This window comes from Carcharhinus amblyrhynchos, chromosome 6, assembly GCF_965287045.1.
Source record: "Carcharhinus amblyrhynchos chromosome 6, sCarAmb.v2.hapA, whole genome shotgun sequence".
NCBI lineage: Eukaryota > Metazoa > Chordata > Chondrichthyes > Carcharhiniformes > Carcharhinidae > Carcharhinus > Carcharhinus amblyrhynchos.
The window spans coordinates 20587459-20607428 of NC_137329.1; the positions used below are offsets into that span (position 1 = coordinate 20587459).

The 19970-nt window shown below is 42.1% G+C and overlaps 1 protein-coding gene across 4 annotated transcripts in view; it reads left to right on the top strand.

The window, feature by feature from the left end:
* Nucleotides 1-19970, top strand: part of immp1l (inner mitochondrial membrane peptidase subunit 1) — a 137543-nt gene that overhangs the window by 12568 nt on the left and 105005 nt on the right. For 3 of the 4 annotated variants that reach the window (XM_080190001.1, XM_080189997.1, XM_080190000.1), the window contains exon 2: nucleotides 518-562. In XM_080190001.1, coding sequence (XP_080046127.1) covers nucleotides 521-562 — 42 coding nt within the window. In that variant the 5' untranslated portion in view covers nucleotides 518-520. Of the gene's footprint in view, nucleotides 1-517; nucleotides 567-19970 lie in introns of all 4 variants that reach the window. The other variant, XM_080189998.1, reaches the window with a different exon arrangement.

Genomic DNA, 19970 nt, shown 5'->3' on the forward strand with positions numbered 1-19970 from the left:
TGCCTCCCCTATCCTATGATCCCCTTCACCTCAAGTGCTATATCCAACTGTCTCAATGCTGTGGTCTCAACTACTTTCTGTGGTGGTAAATTCCATAGGCTGACCACTGTCAGGGTGAAGAAGTTTCTTCTCATCTCTGCCCTAAATGGTCCTAAACGGTTTACGTTCTGATAATTGTTACCAGTGAAAGCTTTTTTTATTACTTGTTCCTTTGAATTTGTATTGAATAAAAGTTTGTTTTGGAAATAATTTTGTGCTCACAATGATGCATTTGCAACAGAGATCTCAACTATGTTATCACCTCAGAAGGTACTGCCCATGGCGATGATCCTTTGAGAATGGGTGAATTGTCTTTCCAGTACCTGGTGTATTGAGTTTCTTTTTTATGTAATAAAAATGGTAACTGAAATATCTATAGTTATGAGAATACTGCAGAGGTTTACTGCTATGATTCAGAAATATGTCATATTAAAAATATAAATTAAATGCATGTAATTTGTTTTAATCTTATCATTAGCCAATGAATCTCAGAAACGTCAAACAACTGGGAAATACGCAAGTGGTAAGTAAGTTGAAAATACCATTATTTAAAATTAACTATTTCTGTTGCCAATTGTTACTGTTTTTAGATTGGAACATGGGATAAGAAAGAATATTGGCAGGTAGCAGTTCTGAAAGCCAAAATCACTCTTGGATTTCCTCAAACTTATACTTCTTGGCCTTTTGGCTAAGATCAAGTGTAGTATTGACATGCTGCGCTTGGTTAAAATCATTAGGTTACATTTCAGCTTCCTTTGAAGCAATTTTTAAAACAACATCTCGGCCTGTTGGCTAAGATGCAAATTAGATCAAACCTTGGAGGAGGAGCTATGCCTACTCCAATCAGCATGGACCATGTAAATCAAGCCCAAGACAGGAGGTGAGAGCCCTGTCTTGTCAGCTTGGATCAGGAATATCTCAACTTGTCGAGACTCTGAATTAGACTTGATTTGTTTGAATTGGAATAAAAACAAAAACAAATTTCAAATTAGAGCATGAATGTAAATTATAGTTAATAACAGATGTGGGGCCAAGATTTTGCTTTGAGGGCAAGCAGGAACATGCAAAATACAGTTTAAATTCCCCCTGATTAGGCTATTAAAGATACTATAAGTTTCACTTCGACAGTCACAAGTGTAAAATTTCAAAGTTCCAGTGCATTCATTGTTTATTTTCTTATTTCCATTTAAAAATTATTCCTTGGTATGTAGAAGTGGTAGCTTAGTGTAGTTCTATTAATAGAGCTAAAGGTAAGTTTGTCATAAAAAAAAATCTTAATAGTTATCTAGTCCTCCATAGGCAAGTAGCCTAATGTTAAATCATTAAAAGTGACTTTGAAGATTACATTAAAACCATTTAATGGTTTCATTCTGGTGTACTAGTTGGTTTCCTTTTTGTTTGGTATGAAAAGCTTTTTAAAATTTGTCTATTGGTGCTTGTGCAGCTAAGAAAATTAGTGTAATTTGAAGAGTCTCCTGGAATTGGTAATCAGCTGGAAATTTGGAATTTCAGCCAGGATGTTGGAGGGCATGGGGGCATTAATTGAAACTTGAAATCTTAATGAGTGTAAAAGATTGTGAAAGCATGAACATTAGCAGTTTTGGATGTAACTCGCATTTAAAATTCGCCAATCTTTGGCACTGGTCTGGATGATTTTTCTTGGATTACACTAATATTGGTAGTAGAAACAAATGGAAACTCTACCCTCACATTCATCCTCTCAGACATATCCATTAATATATTGCACTGCATCATGTGTACCATGGCTTTCTAGCATGTCAGATTTGAGAAGTAGCACTTCATCAAAAGCATGCATTCTTTGTCACTTTTCTACCTGATTGGGCTAAACTCATATTCATAAATCAGAAAAAGGTTACAAAGTAAAAGATAGGCACCAGTTGCTGCGCAAGAATGAAAGCCACCAATCAGATACAAAGAGATGGAAACTACGAGTACACAATTAGCAGTGAGTAGACAGCTATTAATAAAACAGCAAGACACAGAAGAAGAATAAATGAAGTCAGTCAAAATATTTTTGAAAATTCTGTCAAATGTAAGTATGCATGAAGATGTACTATTTCAAATAAGGTTTGTAACATAATAAACACATTAAATAATTCCTAAATAAATTAGTAAACATGTTGTCTATTTTATATTTGAAATGCCTGCATCAACATTTCCCTTTAGTTTTCCCTAAGTCCTTGAATGAAGAGGCTCAATCAAATAGCAGACTCAGAATGCATTAGTGTCACTTTCTGCCTGTCATTGGGGACCGCAATGCCCAAAATATATCTGTGTCGACGTATGTCACCTTGATGGACTAGAATACACAGAATGCAATTAAAGCTGCCACTTTCTCCTCAGTCTAATATAGTACTGGAAGGCTGCATATAAACTCATGCTTGAAAAGTGTATATAAACTACAAGTATCTCTGAAAGCCAGTCAAAGGTCTGAAATATACAAGATGCCAGATTCCCATGCCCTTTCAACTAAAACGTCATTGAGGGGAACATTATCTGCCCCACAGCTATTTTTAACTGCCAGTTGGCCTTTAATAGATTTGAGGAGGGACTTCTGCTTTTCTGGCTCAGGAATTCTTACCTCAGAGGCTGGTATCTTTCTAGAATCTCAGGGCAGTGATTGCACTATTAGTTTGGAATTTGGGGACATGTATGGGAGTCTCAATGAGTGCCATGATGGCAGACAGTGGGTGGGCAGGTACAGGGATTTGTGAGATCACTTGGAGTTTTGCAACCTTTTGAGTGTTGGGGGTGGGGGGCGTGGGAATGTAAAACATTGGTGTGGGGAGGAGTCATTTTAATGGACCCACGTGGCCTGTGAAGGAGGGATCCTTCCGAAACCACCAGCAGTCCATGCATAGGAACCACTGGTCTTGACGCTTAACATGGGTCTCTCTTGCCACAATATAATTCCAGCGGATTAATTAATTGCCCACTTAAAGGCCTTAACTAACTTACTGGCAGTCGGGCTGCCTGACACAACCCCTGGTATAATTGTGGTGGGTAGCAGACAAGCTGAATGAGCCATCATTCAACCCTGTAGGCAGATGAGCATAAAATCCAGCCCACGATGTCAAAAAGTCTGGTGAGTTCAATACACATTCCAATTTTTTGGATGAGCAAAACAGTGGCCGGGATTTCTGCTCTCACTTTTTTCAGACAGGTTTGTGGGCAAGATCAGAAAATCTCGCACAAAGCCTAAATCACACTTTATGTCAGTGGGAAAGTTTGTCATGATCGTCACCTCCATCCAGCAATGGTGCGCCGTGTGTACCACCATGCAACGTCATTTCAATACATTAGTATCATTTCAATACATTAGTAAATAGAAAAATCACCCCCACCACCCATTCTAAATGCACCCATGGCAGCTTGACGTGACATCACAACTGCTTCTGCTTTCAAAAGCTGTGCACCAGACTGGGATGGGGGAGAGTTGAGGAGACAGGGGGTGATGGAAAGTTGGAGACATCTGAGGGGATTATTGGGGGCACCAGGGGGAAAAGTCGTGAGCACCGGGGGAAGCAGCAGGGCAAAGACTCTTGGCCATAAGAGTGAACACAGCCAAGTGTTAAAATCAGGTTTATTACTGACAAGGGCAAGTCTAATGGTGAGAAATGTCACTAATGAACATTCTGTTGCAACTGAGATTGTTCAGCTTTAATTCAATTACGTGGCTGAACTCTGACTGCTCACCCTATTATGCCTACTAAATCACCACTGATTTGTGTGAATGCCACTGATTGCTGCTCAGAAGTTAACCTCTTGGCATGCTGACCTCCAGATTCAGTGACTGCTCTGGCCTCCCTGCACCATTGTCCATCTGGGAATTATCTTGGACAATTAGCAAGGGCACACTATCTGAGGAGAACACCCTGAACCAGAACCTATGTTTTGACAGGCACCTGAAATGGAAGCTCAGGATGCAGTAGGATGGCTAAAGCTGTGGCCATTTGGTCAAGTTGTGTAGGGCAAGGATGGTGTTGCCCATTGAGGGAGTGACTGAAGGACTGGCCAGCACATAAGTCACTGGCTGTCGAGACACAGCTCCCAAAGCTAATTGGGCAAACAGTGCACCGGAGGGGACAACGGCTAAGGATCAAGACTCTCTTTCACTTTACAGTGATTTGAGCAAGGAAGAGATGGAGCCTGTAGAACTGGCAATCATTCTTCTGGCTCATAAGGAGGAGAGAATATATCAGCTGAGACACCTGGCTCTCCAGAGGAATGAGCAAAACCCTGAGGAGGAAGGGGTGGCAGTGCCTGCTCCACAGTTGAAGGAGGTACCGTAGAGAGTGATCATCAGAGATGCCTTCCTAGACCTGGGATGCACAGACAGTATCTGACACTCCTACAGAGGAAGGAGAACCAGTGTCACTGAAGACTTCACCTGTCAAGGGAACCGGTTGCTCTCTCATGCACCCATCTGCAGGTTTTGACGCCATGGGGACTCAGAGGGCATTCACTGCCTGTTGTGTTAGAAGTCAAAACCACCTTCAATTTTTACGTAACTGGCTCCTTTCAGGGCTCCACAGATGATCTTTGTGGGATCTCACAGGCCTCTGCACACAAGTGCATCCAGGAAGTGAAAGTCTTCTTGAGGGCACGCAACTTTGTTAAATATGACCAGGAATAGGCAAGCCAAGATGTAAGATCTTTGGGATTTGCACAGCTGTCTGGCTTTCCACAGGTGCAGGGTTACCATTGACTGCACACACGTGGCTCTTACATCCCCTGGAGGTCATGGGGTGCAGTTTGTGAACTGCAGGCATTTCCACTCCCTATATGTTCAGTTGATCTTTGACCACACAAAGCAAATATCCAAGTGCGTGCTCAGTTCCCTGGGAGTGTGCACTACTTGTACATCCTGAATTGCCTTCCAATCCTTGGCATCTTTGAGGGCACATAATGGCTGCAAGGTTGGCTTCTCGGCAACAAGGGATATGCACCAAGGATGTGGCTGATGATGCCTGTGTGGAGGTCAGAGTGCAGCTGAGACTACATACAGTGAGGCTCATGCTGCTGCTCGTACTTCTGTGGAGCAGACCATTGGCATGCTTAAGTTGAGGTTCCGGTGTCTGGACTGGCCTGGTGGACCCCTGCAGTACAGTCTACAGAGGTGTCATGCATTGTGGTCATCTGCTGCACCCTGCACAACCTGGCACTTCAAAGGGGAGTAACTGCCTGAGGAGGAAATGGAAGAGTGGTCCCTTTCCATAAGATGTTATGGTGGATGAAGAAGAGGAGGTCCTGGAGCGAGAGGATGTCAGCTATGAGGCAGTGGCAATGACCGGAAGAGGCAGACAAGTTTGGGAAGTGCTCATTTTAGCATGATTCGCAGAGGGTTATGAGGACATCCCATCATTCTCATTCCACCTATGAGCATTGCTCTCTCATCTGACTACAGGCAGTGCACATCCCTTAACGATAAAGTTGATTTTATTAGTCACAAGTAGGCTTACATCAACACTGTAATGAAGTTACTGTGAAAATCCCCTAGCCGCCACTTCAGCATCTGTTTGGGTACACTGAGGGAGAATTTAGCATGGCCAATCTTTGAACTGTGGGAGGAAACTGAAGCACCTGGAGGAAACCCACATAGACGCGGGGAGAATGTGCAGACTCCACACAGTGACCCAAGGTGGGAATCGAACCCAGGACCCTGGAGTTGTGAAACAGCAGTGCTAACCATTGTGTCATCGTGCCACCCTAAGACTCAAGTCATGGGGAGGGAATGGTTGCCCATTGTCCCTACATTGTAGGAGGATGATGATGACTTGCAGTAGGACAGTACATAGATCCTCAAAGAGCTACTGTGAATGTTTGACTCCTGTCTGGCTAATGGCAGCTTGTTTACTGTCAATGACCAGGATCATATTGTGGCGATGTTGCACCAAAAGTTTCACATCTCTTGACCTAAGTCATTCTTGAGGTTCAGTGTTACTGTGGGCTGAGGCTAATGGAATATGGGGGGCAAGCAGCATGCAAAATGTGCAGAGAATGCACATTGACAATAATTGGGAAAGTGACGGTGGCATGTACGTTGTGTGAGACATCCTCATTCCTTACGCAAAACAGGCATGACTGATACGTTATCACTGTGAGGGAATGCTAGCAATCTTTTGGCAATCTTGCACATAGCATATGGAGGAAGCTTTGGACTGAGCACAGGAATCAGGTTTTCTGGTCAGTACTAAAGAGAACATCTTTGAGAACATGAAGCCATAGAAGGGATGCAATAAATGAGTTTATTTACAGAAGTAGATGTTAGCTTCAAGTGGTTAACACTTGTGCGAATGATGTACAGCTAATTCTACTGGAGTGGAGATTGTCAAAGGAAGAAGGGACGGAGATGGGTGGCACATTTCTTATATCACCTAGGTGGATGGTCCCGGGCTGTGTACCAGCTGACTCTCCTCCCTAAGGGTGTCCAAGGGCCCCTGACTTTCTGCTTGGGAAAGAGAGACTGCTGGAGTGAGCTCAAGAAGTCCAGCTGTCCTCTAGTGTTGGCACTTGTTGATCCCCTCAATCGCCTACAGCATGGAGTGCATGTCCTGCACCGTGGAATGCAGGACAAAAATCTTGCACCATCTCCACAGCGGCTGCCACACTCTTGTTGAGATGTCAACAGTAGGACTGAAGGTAACAGAAGGAATGTTGCTGACATCCCTTCCTGATGTTGTTGACTTTGCCTTTGGAGTTCCAACAGCTGAGGCATGACTGAGTCCAGAGATACACCTCATTTGGCTGGGCCTCAGGAGATTTCTGGCCTCCAGCTACTCTGCGAGTGCTGGCAGCCTAGGATGTTCTTGCCTCTGCCTGCAGTCTGAAAGACTGAAGTGCTCACTAGTTTGTGACCCTAAGGTTTCTCTTAAAATTAGGTCCCGATGAGGTGTGTCTCTCTGTGCCATTGGAGGGTGTTGGTGAAAGTTGTGGCAGCCAGGTTAGAGGCACAAGTTATCTGAGCAGGAGAGTTATTAGGCTGGAGGATGTCAAAAAGGCAGGAATGGGAACGTTACTTAAACATAAGAGCAGGAATTTTAAACTGTTGACAGTGGCATTGGAGGACTGAAAAGGAGGACAACGTGATGGAGTGGTGCTTGATGTAGGATAGCATACTGGCAACAGTGTCCTGGATGAGCTGAAGTTTGCGGAAGGGAGAGTGTCAGGCTGCTGACCACAAGAGTATTGGAGTAGTGAAGTAAGGAGGTGACCACCGCTTTCAATGGCATTTGTTTCAGTTGGTTGGCCACTTGTGGGTGTGGTTTCAGGCTGAGGTTGTCAAAGTTGTAAAGGCTGTACTAAGGGACCAGAATGGGCACTGGGACAAAGACATTGGTATGGTTCTTGCTCTGTCCAAGACTGCATAAAACTAGAAAGGGTTGTGAACAAAGCCCACTCCATCACGCAAGCCCAACCATTGATTCTGTCTACACTTCCCGCTGCTTCAGAAAAGCAGCCAGCATAATCAAGGACCCCAGCACTGCAGACATATTTAAGAAATATTCTACGCACCTGTATCTCCTACCAAAGTGGATAATTTTACACTTATCCACATTATTTTCCTTCGGCCATGTTCTTCCACACTCACTAAAAACCTGAACAAATCACCAGGAAGCCTCTTTGAATCACCCTCACAAACACACATTCCTACATTACGACTCTCACCAATTTTTACAGATGCACTATAGAAAGCATCCTTTCCAGATGTATCACAGCTTAGCATGGCTCCTGCTCTAATCAAGACCGCAAGAAACTACAAAGGGTTGTGAACGTAGCTCGGTCCACCACACAAACCAACCTCCCATTCATTGACTCTGTCTACACTTCCCACTGCTTTGTAAAAGCAGCCAGCATAATCAGGGATCCCACGCACCCCAGACATAGCTTCTTCCACCATCTTCTGTCAGGACAAAGATACAAAAGTCTGAGGGTGAGTACCAACCGACTCAATAACAGCTTCTTCCCTGCTGCCATCAGACTTTTGAATAGACCTACTTAATATTAAGTTGATCTTTCTCTACATCCTATCTGTGACTGTAACAATACATTCTGCACTCTCTCCTTTCCTTCTCAGGTATGCTTTGCCTGTATAGCATGCAAGAAAACAATACTTTTCACTGTATGCTAATACATATGACAATAATAAATCAAATCAAAAATTTTCCTACATATCTCAATGAGCAATGCCACACAGGAGCAACTGATTATAATATGTTCAGATCTTGTCTAGTAGCCAGTCCCTATTTGTGTGCTTGTTTTTGCCATACTTTTATCATAATGCTTTTGGATGAGCCACTAAATTAAAGTCTCATTTGTCGCAGTAGTTCATATTAATGTGAATAGTTGCATAAGAATGTTCCTGGATTAGTAATCTAGATGCTCGGATTAACGATGCAGACATGAGTTCAAGTTCCTGGAGAACTGGGGAATTTATACTCAGTTAATGAAATAAATCTGGAATTAAAAGGCTAAGATTTGGAAGGGTAACCATGAAACTACTGGATTATTGGGGAAACCTACCTGATTCACACAAGACCTTCACAGATGTAAATCTGCCTTCATCCAGTCTCAGACCTACTGTAGAAGTGACAGATTTTTAACTGCCATTTGGAATGGTCACTTATTTGTTTCAAATCGGTATAAGAAACAATAAAATTAAAACTGGCAGGAGAACCTGGCATCACCAACAACTTGAGTTTAAATGCCTTTAACATAAGAAAACATCCGAAGCCATTTCATAGGAGCATTATAAAGTAGATTTGAACATGGAGCAATGTAGGAAATATTGGTTCAGAGTATTAAAGGTTTGGTCAAAAAGAGAGATTTTAAGTGGCATTTTAAATGAGGCAAGTAAGGCAGAAGGGTGAAGGGACGGAATTCTAGCGATTAGGGCCTAGGGCAATTGAATAGCACTGCCAACTTTGATTAAGCCTGGAGGTTTTATCACAGAACTTGCTCTCATGCTCTAGCCACTTTTCAGCCAATACATCCATCCTTGTGGTGCACTGGATTCCTATGCCAATTGGAAAGTTGACTGAGCCAAACAGTCTTTTCTTTCAATTTCTTTTGTATCTAGTCAAGAGAAATGTGCAAGGAAAATGGGCACACAATGTCCCAGTGATTTTTCTCCAGGAATTTTCACAGCAGTGTCCTGCAGCTTGATCTTCAATTCGTGAAGACTCCAGGCCAGATCTGGAGGCTTGGTATCCTTACAACTGAAGAACCCGTCACCAATGGTGGAGCAATTAGGATTGAGGATGCTCACAAGGCCAGAAGTATATGAGCAGAGATGTCACTGGTGGTTTTAAGGGTAAAGGAGATGACAGGGATGAAAAGCATGAGACGCTGGAGCGATTTGAAACAAGGATAAGAATTTTAAACTCAAAATGTTGTTTAATCAGAGCCATTGTAGGTTAGCAAATGCAGAGGAGAGAGGCTAAAAGGAGAGGTGTGAGATAAGACACAGGCAGAAGAGATTTGATTCAGCTTGAGTTTATCCTCTGCAAGATGCAGGGGGACAGCCAGAATAGCATTGGAAAAGTCAAGTGTAGAGGTAACAAAGACATGAATGGCAGCTTAGAAACATAGAAATCCTAGAGCACAGAAAGAGGCCATTCGCCCCACCGAGTCTGCACTGATCACAGTCCCACCCAGGCCCCCCCCCCACATGTTGACCCACTAATCCCTCTAACCTACACATCTCAGGACACTAAGGACAATTTTAGCATGGCCAATCAACCTAACCTGCACATCTTTGGCGTTTCAGCAGCAGTTGAGCTGAAGCAAGGGCAGAGTCAGGCAGAGGTGGAAATAGGTGCTGTCAGAGATGGCATTAATATGTGGGAGATGGTGGTATGGTGGGTAACGTCACTGGACTAGTAATCCAGTGGCCCAGACTAATGTTTCCGGGAAATGGGTTCAAAAGCTAGTCTTGGTAATGAAGACCATGAAACTACCACCAATGGTTTAAAAAAAAACCCATCATGTTCACTGAAGTTCTTTATGAAAGGAAATCTGCCACCATTGTCTCGTCTAGCCTAAATGTTGTCAGACCCACAACAATGTGGTTTACAATTGTCTATTTAAGGCTGAGATACATGGATTTTTGATCAGTAGGAGAATCAAAGGTTATGGGGAAAGGGCAGGAAAGTGGACAGTCTCCTCAATATGTAATTGGAGGAAACTTCTGCTCATCCAGCACTGGAAAAGTGATCTTCAGTACTAAACATAACAAAGGCACATCCAACCCAGTCAGCCCTGCAAAGTCATCCTCACTAGTATCTTTGCAAAATTGATAGTTACATCATAAACTAAGCAAGCAGCAGCTTACAGACACTGCCATGTTTCCTAAATTACAACAGTGATAATACCTCAAATGGTACTTCATTAGCAGTAAAATACTTTGAGACATCCAGTGGTTGTGAGAGGTGCATTTTAATGCAAGTCTTTCTTCTTTTCTAGTCACATTTACCAAATTAGATCTTTGAACCAATGTCTCTGAGTCCTCCAGCACCATCCCTGGATATGTAATTATACTGGGGAAGGATTGGCCTTGGGACTATTCAACATTGTTTCTGGACCTCATGAAGTCTCATGATTCCAGGTCAAACATGGGCTTGGAAGATTCCTGCTGATTTGCAATTAACGCATTCCCTCAGCAGATGAATCAGAATCCCCATGTTGATCACCCCCATTTCAAAGAAGCACTGAGGATAGCAACAGCACAGAAAGTACACTGGTTGGGGGGACTGGATGCTATCACCAAGAGTGGTTTGGTAATACCATTATTGACCAAGCTGCCTGAGTCTTGAAGAATGTATCTGCCAAACTGAGCCTGCAGCAGGTGCTGAGAAAACTAGTACATAGAAAAACTACAGCACAAACAGGCCCTTCAGCCTACAAGTTGCGCCAATCATATCCTTATCTACTTGGCTTATCTATAACCCTCAATCCTATTAAGTCCCATATACTCATCCAGAAGTCTCTTAAAAGACCCTATCAAACTTGCCTCCACCACCACCGACGGCAGCCAGTTCCACTCACCCACCACCCTCTGAGTGAAAAACTTACCCCATACTTCTCCTCTGTACCTACTCCCCAACACCTTAAACCTGTGTCCTTTCATAGCAACCATTTCAGCACTGGGAAAAAGCCTCTGAGAATCCACCCGATCTATACCTCTCAACATCTTATACACCTCTATCAGGTCACCTCTCATCCTTTGTCTCTCCAAGGAGAAAAGACTGAGGTCCCTCAACTTATCCTCATTAGGCATGCCACACAATCTAGGCAACATCCTTGTACATCTCTGCACCCTTTCAATAGCTTCCACATCCGTCCTGTAATGAGGCGACCAGAACTGAGCACAGTACTCCAAGTGAGATCTGACTAGGGTCTTATAAAGCTGCAGCATTATAACAAGGGAAAAATCTATTTCTTTTAAACTCGACCAATCTAACTGGCGCTAATGCATCTATCCATGACAGTAATAATAGGAATGACCAAAGTCCTGTCTTCATACTGATGCGCCTATTGTGTTATGTGGCAAGACTATTCTGCAAAATGGAATAGATTCAGAGCAGATCAAGCATGAAAGACTGGGTGTCCATGAGGAACTATGGACCATCAGCAACAGCTGGCTGTATTCAACCATAATCTGCAACCTCATGATCCCCCTATGTCCATCAAGCCAGAAGATTACCCCTGTTAGAATAAGGAATGTAGACGAGCATGTCAGGCCCCAGGCATACCTAAAAATGAGATGCCAACTGGTGAAGCTATAACATAAGACTACATATATGTGAAGCAGTGTCTGTGTAGACTGAACAAAGTGATCTTATGGCCAATAGATTAGATCAAAGCTTTGTAGTCCTTCCACATCAAGTTGTAAATGTCGTGGTCAATTTAACAGGAAAAAGAGGGTCCATGAATATTCTTACTTTCAGTTATGGCAGAACCCAGGACAAGTGCAACAGACCAGGCTGAAGTGTTTGCATCCATCTTTGGTTGGAATTGCTGAATGGATAATCCAGCTTGACTTCCAGAGATCTCCACTGTTGCAGATGTCAGTCATGAACCAATTCGATTCAATTGACAATGATACGAAGAAACAGCTGAGTACACATCTGATAATAGAATCATAGAACAATACAGCACAGAAACAGACCCTTTGGTCCAACTGGTCCATGCCGACCATGGTGCCCTCCCAGTAGAGTCAATTGTCCGCGTTTGACCCACATCCCTCTAATCCTTTCCCATCCATGCACTTATCCAGATGCTTTACAAATGTTGCTATTGAACTTGCCTCAACCACTTTCTTTGGCAGCTCATTCCATATATGCACCACTCTTAGCATGAAGAAGTTAATGGTGGCAGACAATTAAATAACTTACCAGAGGAGGAGACTGCACAAAAATATCCATCCTCAATGCTGGGTGAATCTAGCACAAGTGCAAAATACAAGGCTGAAGCATTTGCAGCAATTTTCAGCCATAAGAGACAAGTGCATGATCCATCTCAGCCTTCTCCTGAGGTCTCCAGCATCACAGATGTCAGTCTTCAGCCACTTTAATTCATGCCACCTGTTATCAAAAAGCAGCTGGATACAGCAAAGGCAGTGGGCTCTGACAACATCCTGCCTGTAGAGTTGATGATTTATACTCCAGAATTAACTAAGCTTCGAACCAAACTCTTCCAGTATAGCTACAGCACTGGCATCTACTGACAATGTGGAAAATTGCCCAGGTATGGCATGTTTGCAAAATGCAGGAAAATTGAATCTGACCAACTAATTTCCCATCAGTCTACTCTTTATCATTGGCAGTTGATGGTGATCATCATGTGGTACTTCCTTTGCAGTAACGAGCTCACTGTTACTCAGTTTCGATTGCATTCAGTTCCAGACCACACTACTATGTTAATAGAGACATGGACCAAAGGTCTGAATTTCAGAGGTGATATAACTGCTTCTTGACGTCAGTGTAGCATTTTACTGAGGAGATATCAAGCAACCTTCATAAAATTAGAGACAATTGGAATCAGGGGAAACTGCACTGGTGGGAATCAGACTTATTATAAAGTAAGATGATTGTCATTGTTGGAGGCAAATGATCAAAGCTCAGGACATTGTTACATGAGTTGCCTGAGGCAGTGTCATAGTCCCAACCATCTTCAACTGCTACATCAATGAACATCCTTTTAATATAAGGTCAGAACTGGGAATATGTTCTGATGCAATAAGCATTGGACAATATTCAGACTTGGGCTGATGAATGTTACGCCGTTGTTTAAGAAGGGTGCCAGGCAAAAGGCAGGGAATTATAGGCCGGTTAGTTTAATGTCTGTTGTAGGTAAAATGTTAGAATCCGTCATCAAGGAGGAAATAGCGAGGCATCTTGAGAGGAATTGCTTGATAGAGCAGACGCAGCACAGTTTCGTTAAAGGGAAGTCATGTCTGACAAATTTACTGGAGTTCTATGAGGATGTGTCTAGGGCGGTGGATAGAGGAGAGCCGGTGGATGTGGTCTTTCTTGATTTTCAGAAGGCGTTTGACAAGGTACCTCACAAGAGGTTATTGCAGAAGGTCAGGGGACATGGAGTTGGGGGTACGGTGTTAGCGTGGATAGAGGATTGGTTGTCAAATAGGAGGCAGAGAGTGGGGGTCAATGGGTGCTATTCGGATTGGCAGATGGTGACTAGTGGAGTGCCCCAGGGGTTGGTGCTGGGGACTCAGCTATTTACCATTTATATAGATGATCTGGAGGAGGGAACCGAGTGTAGGATGTCGAAATTTGCTGATGACACCAAGATTGGTGGAACGGCAAATTGTGTGGAGGGTGTGGAGAGTCTACAGAAGGATCTAGATAGGCTGGGCGAATGGGCCAGGAAATGGCAAATGGAATTTAATGTTGGCAAGTGCAAGGTGGTCCACTTTGGTAGGAATAATGGTAGGAAGGATTATTACTTGCGTGGCGAAAAACTGCAGCAGGCGACGTTGCAGAGGGACCTCGGGGTCCTTGTGCATGAGTCGCAAAAACCCAGCTTGCAGGTGCAGCAGGTGGTCAGGAAGGCAAATGGGATGCTGGCCTTCATAGCGAGGGTGATTGAATATAAAAGTAGGGAGGTCTTGCTGCGGCTGTATAGGGCATTGGTGAGGCCGCAGCTGGAGTACTGTGTGCAGTTTTGGGCGCCATACTTACGCAAGGATATTTTGGCCTTGGAGGGAGTGCAGAGGAGGTTTACTAGGCTGATGCCGGAGTTGAGGGGGTTGAGCTATGAGGAGAGGCTGAATAAACTAGGCTTGTACTCGTTAGAGTTTAGAAGAATGAGGGGAGATCTCATTGAGACGTATAAGATGATGAATGGGATGGATAGGATCGAGGTGGAGAGACTCTTCCCACTCAGAAAGGATAGTAGGACTAGGGGCCACAGCCTCAAGATAAAGGGGGCGCGGTTTAGAACGGAGTTGAGGAGGAACTTCTTCACTCAAAGGGTGGTGAATCTCTGGAATTCTCTGCCCGTTGAAGTGGTGGAGGCTAAGACGCGGGTTGATGGGTTTTTGATAAGAGAGGGGATTAAGGGTTATGGGGAGAGGGCGGGAATGTGGAACTGAGCCACGACAGATCAGCCATGATCTTATTGAATGGCGGGGCAGGCTCGAAGGGCTAGATGGCCTACTCCTGCTCCTATTTCTTATGTTCTTATGTTCTTAAGAGCAAGTAATGATTACGGTCTAGAAATAGCAGTTAATGATTATCTCCCACTGGGACAATCTAACCACTCCGCCCTGCTGTTCAGTGGCATTGCAGTCACTGAATGCCCCAAAGTCCATGCCCTGAAGGTCGCCATTGTTCAGAAGCTTTTCAGGTCCAAAGCTGGGATATTGTGTTGCAAACATTTTTCCTCTGAAGTTTTCAAACCCTCACCTCCAAAGCACAAATCAAGTGTGTGATTCATCAGCCTGGATGAGTACAGCTTCATTGAGAAGTTTGACACCATCCAAAATAAAACAACCCATGAGTGGGATTCCAGTCTCCAGCTTAAACATTCACTCTGTCCAGCACCAGTGCACATGACTGCAATGTATATCATCTACAAGATGCAATGCAATAACTCTCCAAGCATCTTACAGACGCATGACCTCCACTACCCAGAATAACAAGGGCAGCTGGAAAGTGGCAACACCACTGCTCTGCAAATTCCTCTCCCAGTCACATACAATCCTGACTTGGAAATGTCTCTTCATTGTAACTGGCTCAAAGTCCTGGATTTCCTGCCCAAAAGGCCGCCCACAATAGACTAGAGTATCCCAAGAGAGTGACACACTAGTGCCTTCTGCAGGAATTGGAAAGAAGTACTGCCCTTGCCAGCAACTTACACATCCCAGGAGCTAATAAAAATATCTCATGACACTATTCAAAGAAGATGAGTGTTCTCTCAGCATTTGCATGACAACTCTCCCTGAATCAGAACCTTAAAAAAAAGATTATTGACCTGTGGTTTTGTGAATTTTGCACTGTGCAAAATGGATACCAAATTTGTTACCTTTAAATCAGGCCATACACATTGATATAATTGATTTTATGAGGGACAGAGCTGTGATTTTTCGTTCCTGTATGCATTGGGAGGGTTTGGAAAATATCGCAACAAGTGCAAAGTTGCATTTTACGTCAGCTGAAAGCATAACGCAATACCCTGGTACCTCCTGACACTGCCCAGCGACTTTTGGGTAGTGTCCACTTGATATCCTGGCTGTGCTGGGGATAGGAGGGAGAACCTTGGTGAACTGGTTTGCTTGATGTGAACTGGCACACCAGGGACTTGACTGTCTAAGTTGATGGCGGGATGGGTGAATCAAAGGTCACTGCCAGCGATACATCTGGTATCCATAACAAAGTTCCGCATATATCAAAGAGAAAACCACCATTGCCATTGGATTCAATGCTGTTTTTCCCGCCTGACATTGGCTTTTGCCAATATCTGGGAACATCCCAGCCCAAGATGTTTTTTAGAGATGTGATCTGGTTGACTATGAAAGAAAATATTTTTCTTTTTCTTTAATCTTTCCATTTAGACGCTTGCAATTTTTCTTCATATTATACATAATATTAGGGCATCTGGTCATAATTGGGTCAGCATGGACTATTTTGGCCAAATGGCCCCCTTCAGTGCTATATCATTTCTATGGTTCTATCTCTTTCCTTTGTTGTTGAACATGATTTTCTTTGTTAATGTCGCCTTTATCATTATATTTTTAGCATTCTTTTATACTGGAATCATTGACAGGACCATACAATTTATATTGTACCGAATACAAAGACTCGCACAGTAGCTTCTGCAAGTAAATTTGCTGCTGACAGTTAGTGGCAGGAATTGGAGCAGTAACAATATTTTACACCAGCTTGTGCCATAATCTAATGTCAGTAAAACTTGCTTAGAATTAAGATACACAGTTAGTGACAGATAAAGACAAAGCAACCTGTAAAGCATTTAAGAAATCTTTATTCTTTCTATCTGACTACTCATAAAACTTTATAGAGTATATAGCTTAAAGAAATCATAATAAAGTATTCCTTTACAGTTCTAGGTTGCAGAACACAATAGTTATAGTACTATTTGAAGCTTCAAATTTCCTTAACTGTTGAAATGTAATGGCCACTGGAACAGCATGAACCACATATTGAGCATGACCTGAAGTAAGATCAAGTTCCCACTTGGACTTAACTGTGATGTCCCTTCATTGCCAGCATTGTATTCCCAAATTCAGTTTCTCAGCAGATTCTGGCCAATCCTCCACACGCAACTATTGATCTGAAAATTCTGCCCTCGTCCACAGCTGGGATTCTCAGGTGCTGTTGCAATAAATAGAGTTTTGGCTGAGCGCTAAATTCTCCATTCTCACTGGCAGTGGGGTGGGAATAGATGAGATTGGAGAATCCTGCCCATTATTTCTGATGTGCAGTGACTCTCGTTTTATAGACAAACACAGCAACCTTTTTGCCTGTAGCAAGACCCCACAAAGATCCATGAGGTAAACAGTCAATTTGTCTTTCTTGTGATTGGCTTGATTGTGAAAAGAATGTTGGCCAGGACACTAACTTTTGGGCATTGGTTTAATGTATGTTCTGAAAAACAAACACCTTCACAATGATCAGCCACTTACACTGAAACTTGAATGTAATACTATGAGCCCAACTCACACTTGGGGAAATAAATATAAAACTAAGATGTTAAAAATATAAAATCATTGGAATTTTCTCCATCTGATATGAGCAAGGAAATCCCAGTTGGTGGAAATTGACAGATATTGAAAAGCTCTGAAATGATGATCTTATTGCAATAACATCTTAGACAAAGGACTAAAAGAGGACACAGTGCAAATATAAACTAGACATTGTGCAAAGATTGATTTTATGAAAGCAAAAGCAAGTATAAGGTAACATGATGGCACAGTGATTAGCATTGCTGCCTCACAGCACCAGGGACCCAGGTTCGATTCTGGCCTTGGGTGACTGAGTAGAGTTTGCATTTTCTCCCCGTGTCTGCATGGGTTTCCTCTGGATGCTCCAGTTTCCTCCCACTATCCAAAGATGTGCAGATTATGAGGATTAGTCATGGTAAATGTGCAGGGTTTACGGGAATAGGTGGTTGTTGGGGGTTTCAGAAAGTCAGTGCAGACTCAATGGGCCAAATGGCCTCCTTCTGCACTGTAGGGAGTCTATGGATTCTATGGTGGGGCAATCACTGGTGCAAGATTTTGTCTTTTCAAAAATCTAGTCGAAAATTGGTAGGTAGATATTCAAGGCCTTGTGCAATTTAAAAGTTTTTAGGAAGTGAATAATTGATTTGGTTTGTTTTTTTTGTGACGAATTCTGTAAGTGCTGGCTCAATTGCACAAATATGCACAGATTATATTAGAGTAAAATAAACTGAAGCAAGTAGGATGTTGACGGAAGGTAGTAACAAAAGGCTTGAATCTTTTTCTGTAATATATATTAACTCTTTAAAAGAAGTTTACACACTTGTGATTTGCTGCAGACTTTATGCTATAATATGATTCACAGTACTTGCAGTTACATTCAGTGAGGGTTATTTATAATTATACGGTTCTATACATTAGGGTGAGGGGTGTTAATCTTGTCACTTGTCAACGGTAAATTGAAAAATACAGAACTGCAGGCAAAGGGATAATGACAATTAGAATTCATTATACAGTCTACTGTCAATTCAAAGTCACTTAATTTGAATTACTGGATAATTCAAATTCAAATTGTGCTAAAAAAGCTTTGCGTACTACTGTATTTCAGTTGCTTAATTCCATTTCTTAACACAAATATGTGTACTAACAGTAGACTGTGGGGAATTGGATCAGAAGATTTCATTTTCTGTGCTGTGAGAAAATACTTTTTAAGTTAAGTGGCAGGTGTTGTAAACATCTGAATATTGGCACAATTAGTTTATATTGTGACAGAAAACCAGGTACAATGCATTGATATAAATAAGAAATAGTTTCTCTTTGTCTTTTTATGATCAAATTAATACAGCAAAGATATGGTAACCAACAGTTTGCAATGTAATTCTGTAGCCCTTACAGTTGAAATGAATAATTATTAAAGATGAATATTTAAATTGATCTTACTGACTGTCATTTGCCAGTATTTACAATGCGTTTTGAGTACAGAAGCATCACTCTACTAGAATTTTCTTCAGATACATTGCATTTTAATATAGAATATGAATGTAGTAGAGAATGTGAATGTTAAAATTCTCCATAACATAATGTCACAATCCAAGAAGTCTGGATTCCAGTCTTTTTCAGTGCTTTAGGCTAGCAGAATGACATATTTTGTTCATAATAATAACCTTTCTTGACATTTCACAGCATATGCTTGTATTTTCTTTCACTGCCATTGCATTTATTATTCATTGGAAATAGTTATTTTTTCCAAAATCAAAATTCTTACATTCAGCCTTCACACTTAATTTCCAGACTTGATAGATAATTTTTTAGGTTGGAAATCTTAGCAAACAAATGTGTGTAACATTCAAGTTACATTTCTCTGCAAGCTTTCGCCTGTTTAAGATAAACGAGAACATGTCCGCTAAAATATTAGACACAGAATATCATGTGATCATTTGTCAGAAATTGCTAGTAGTAATTTTGAGGTTATAACCATTTAACTCTGACTTAAGACAACTAGGCCATTATCTTCCGGGTCACTAGAGGAAGACTTTCCGTCGACTGCAGAAAGAAATCTACTCGACATTCCATGTCAGATTAACCAAATGACACAAAAGAAAGCAAGAATATCCAGTCAGAACTAAGCTGCAGCACTTGACAATTATTGTCTTAACTGCAGGCTGTAAGATATGTGGCCTGTACAAATTTCTTACCACCTTTCCCACCCCCAAGCCCCAACCCCCATTGACACTTGTAGTAAAAAGATGAAAATTATGTTTCCTGCTAGACACACAACAGAAATCTAAACTTCTCTCTATTAGCTTTGAGTACTTATGAAACAGTTTACAAATTTATAAAGTGTGTACACTTTGCAAGTCCCCACATATTCCTGATTCATTCTAGCTCTAAGATTTCAGTGCACATCATTGAAGCCATCAGCATTGTTAGAATTTGGATGCTGGACGGATCACCGCCATGGCTTTTAGATTCAGTCCAATGTGTCAGCAGCTTCAGTAACGCTCATTAGAATATTGGAAATCAGTCTCTGGTATGAAATTTTCTTTTGCCTAGCTAACAAACAGTGCAATTTTCTTCTTGGCAGGTTCATCAATAAAAAATAAAATTTATGCACTGAGAAAATGCAAAAAATAATATTTAAGCAAGATCTTTTTAATATTGCATGCTGTGAAGCAATCCAGCAACTGTCCAGGTTTCTTTAATCAGTGCA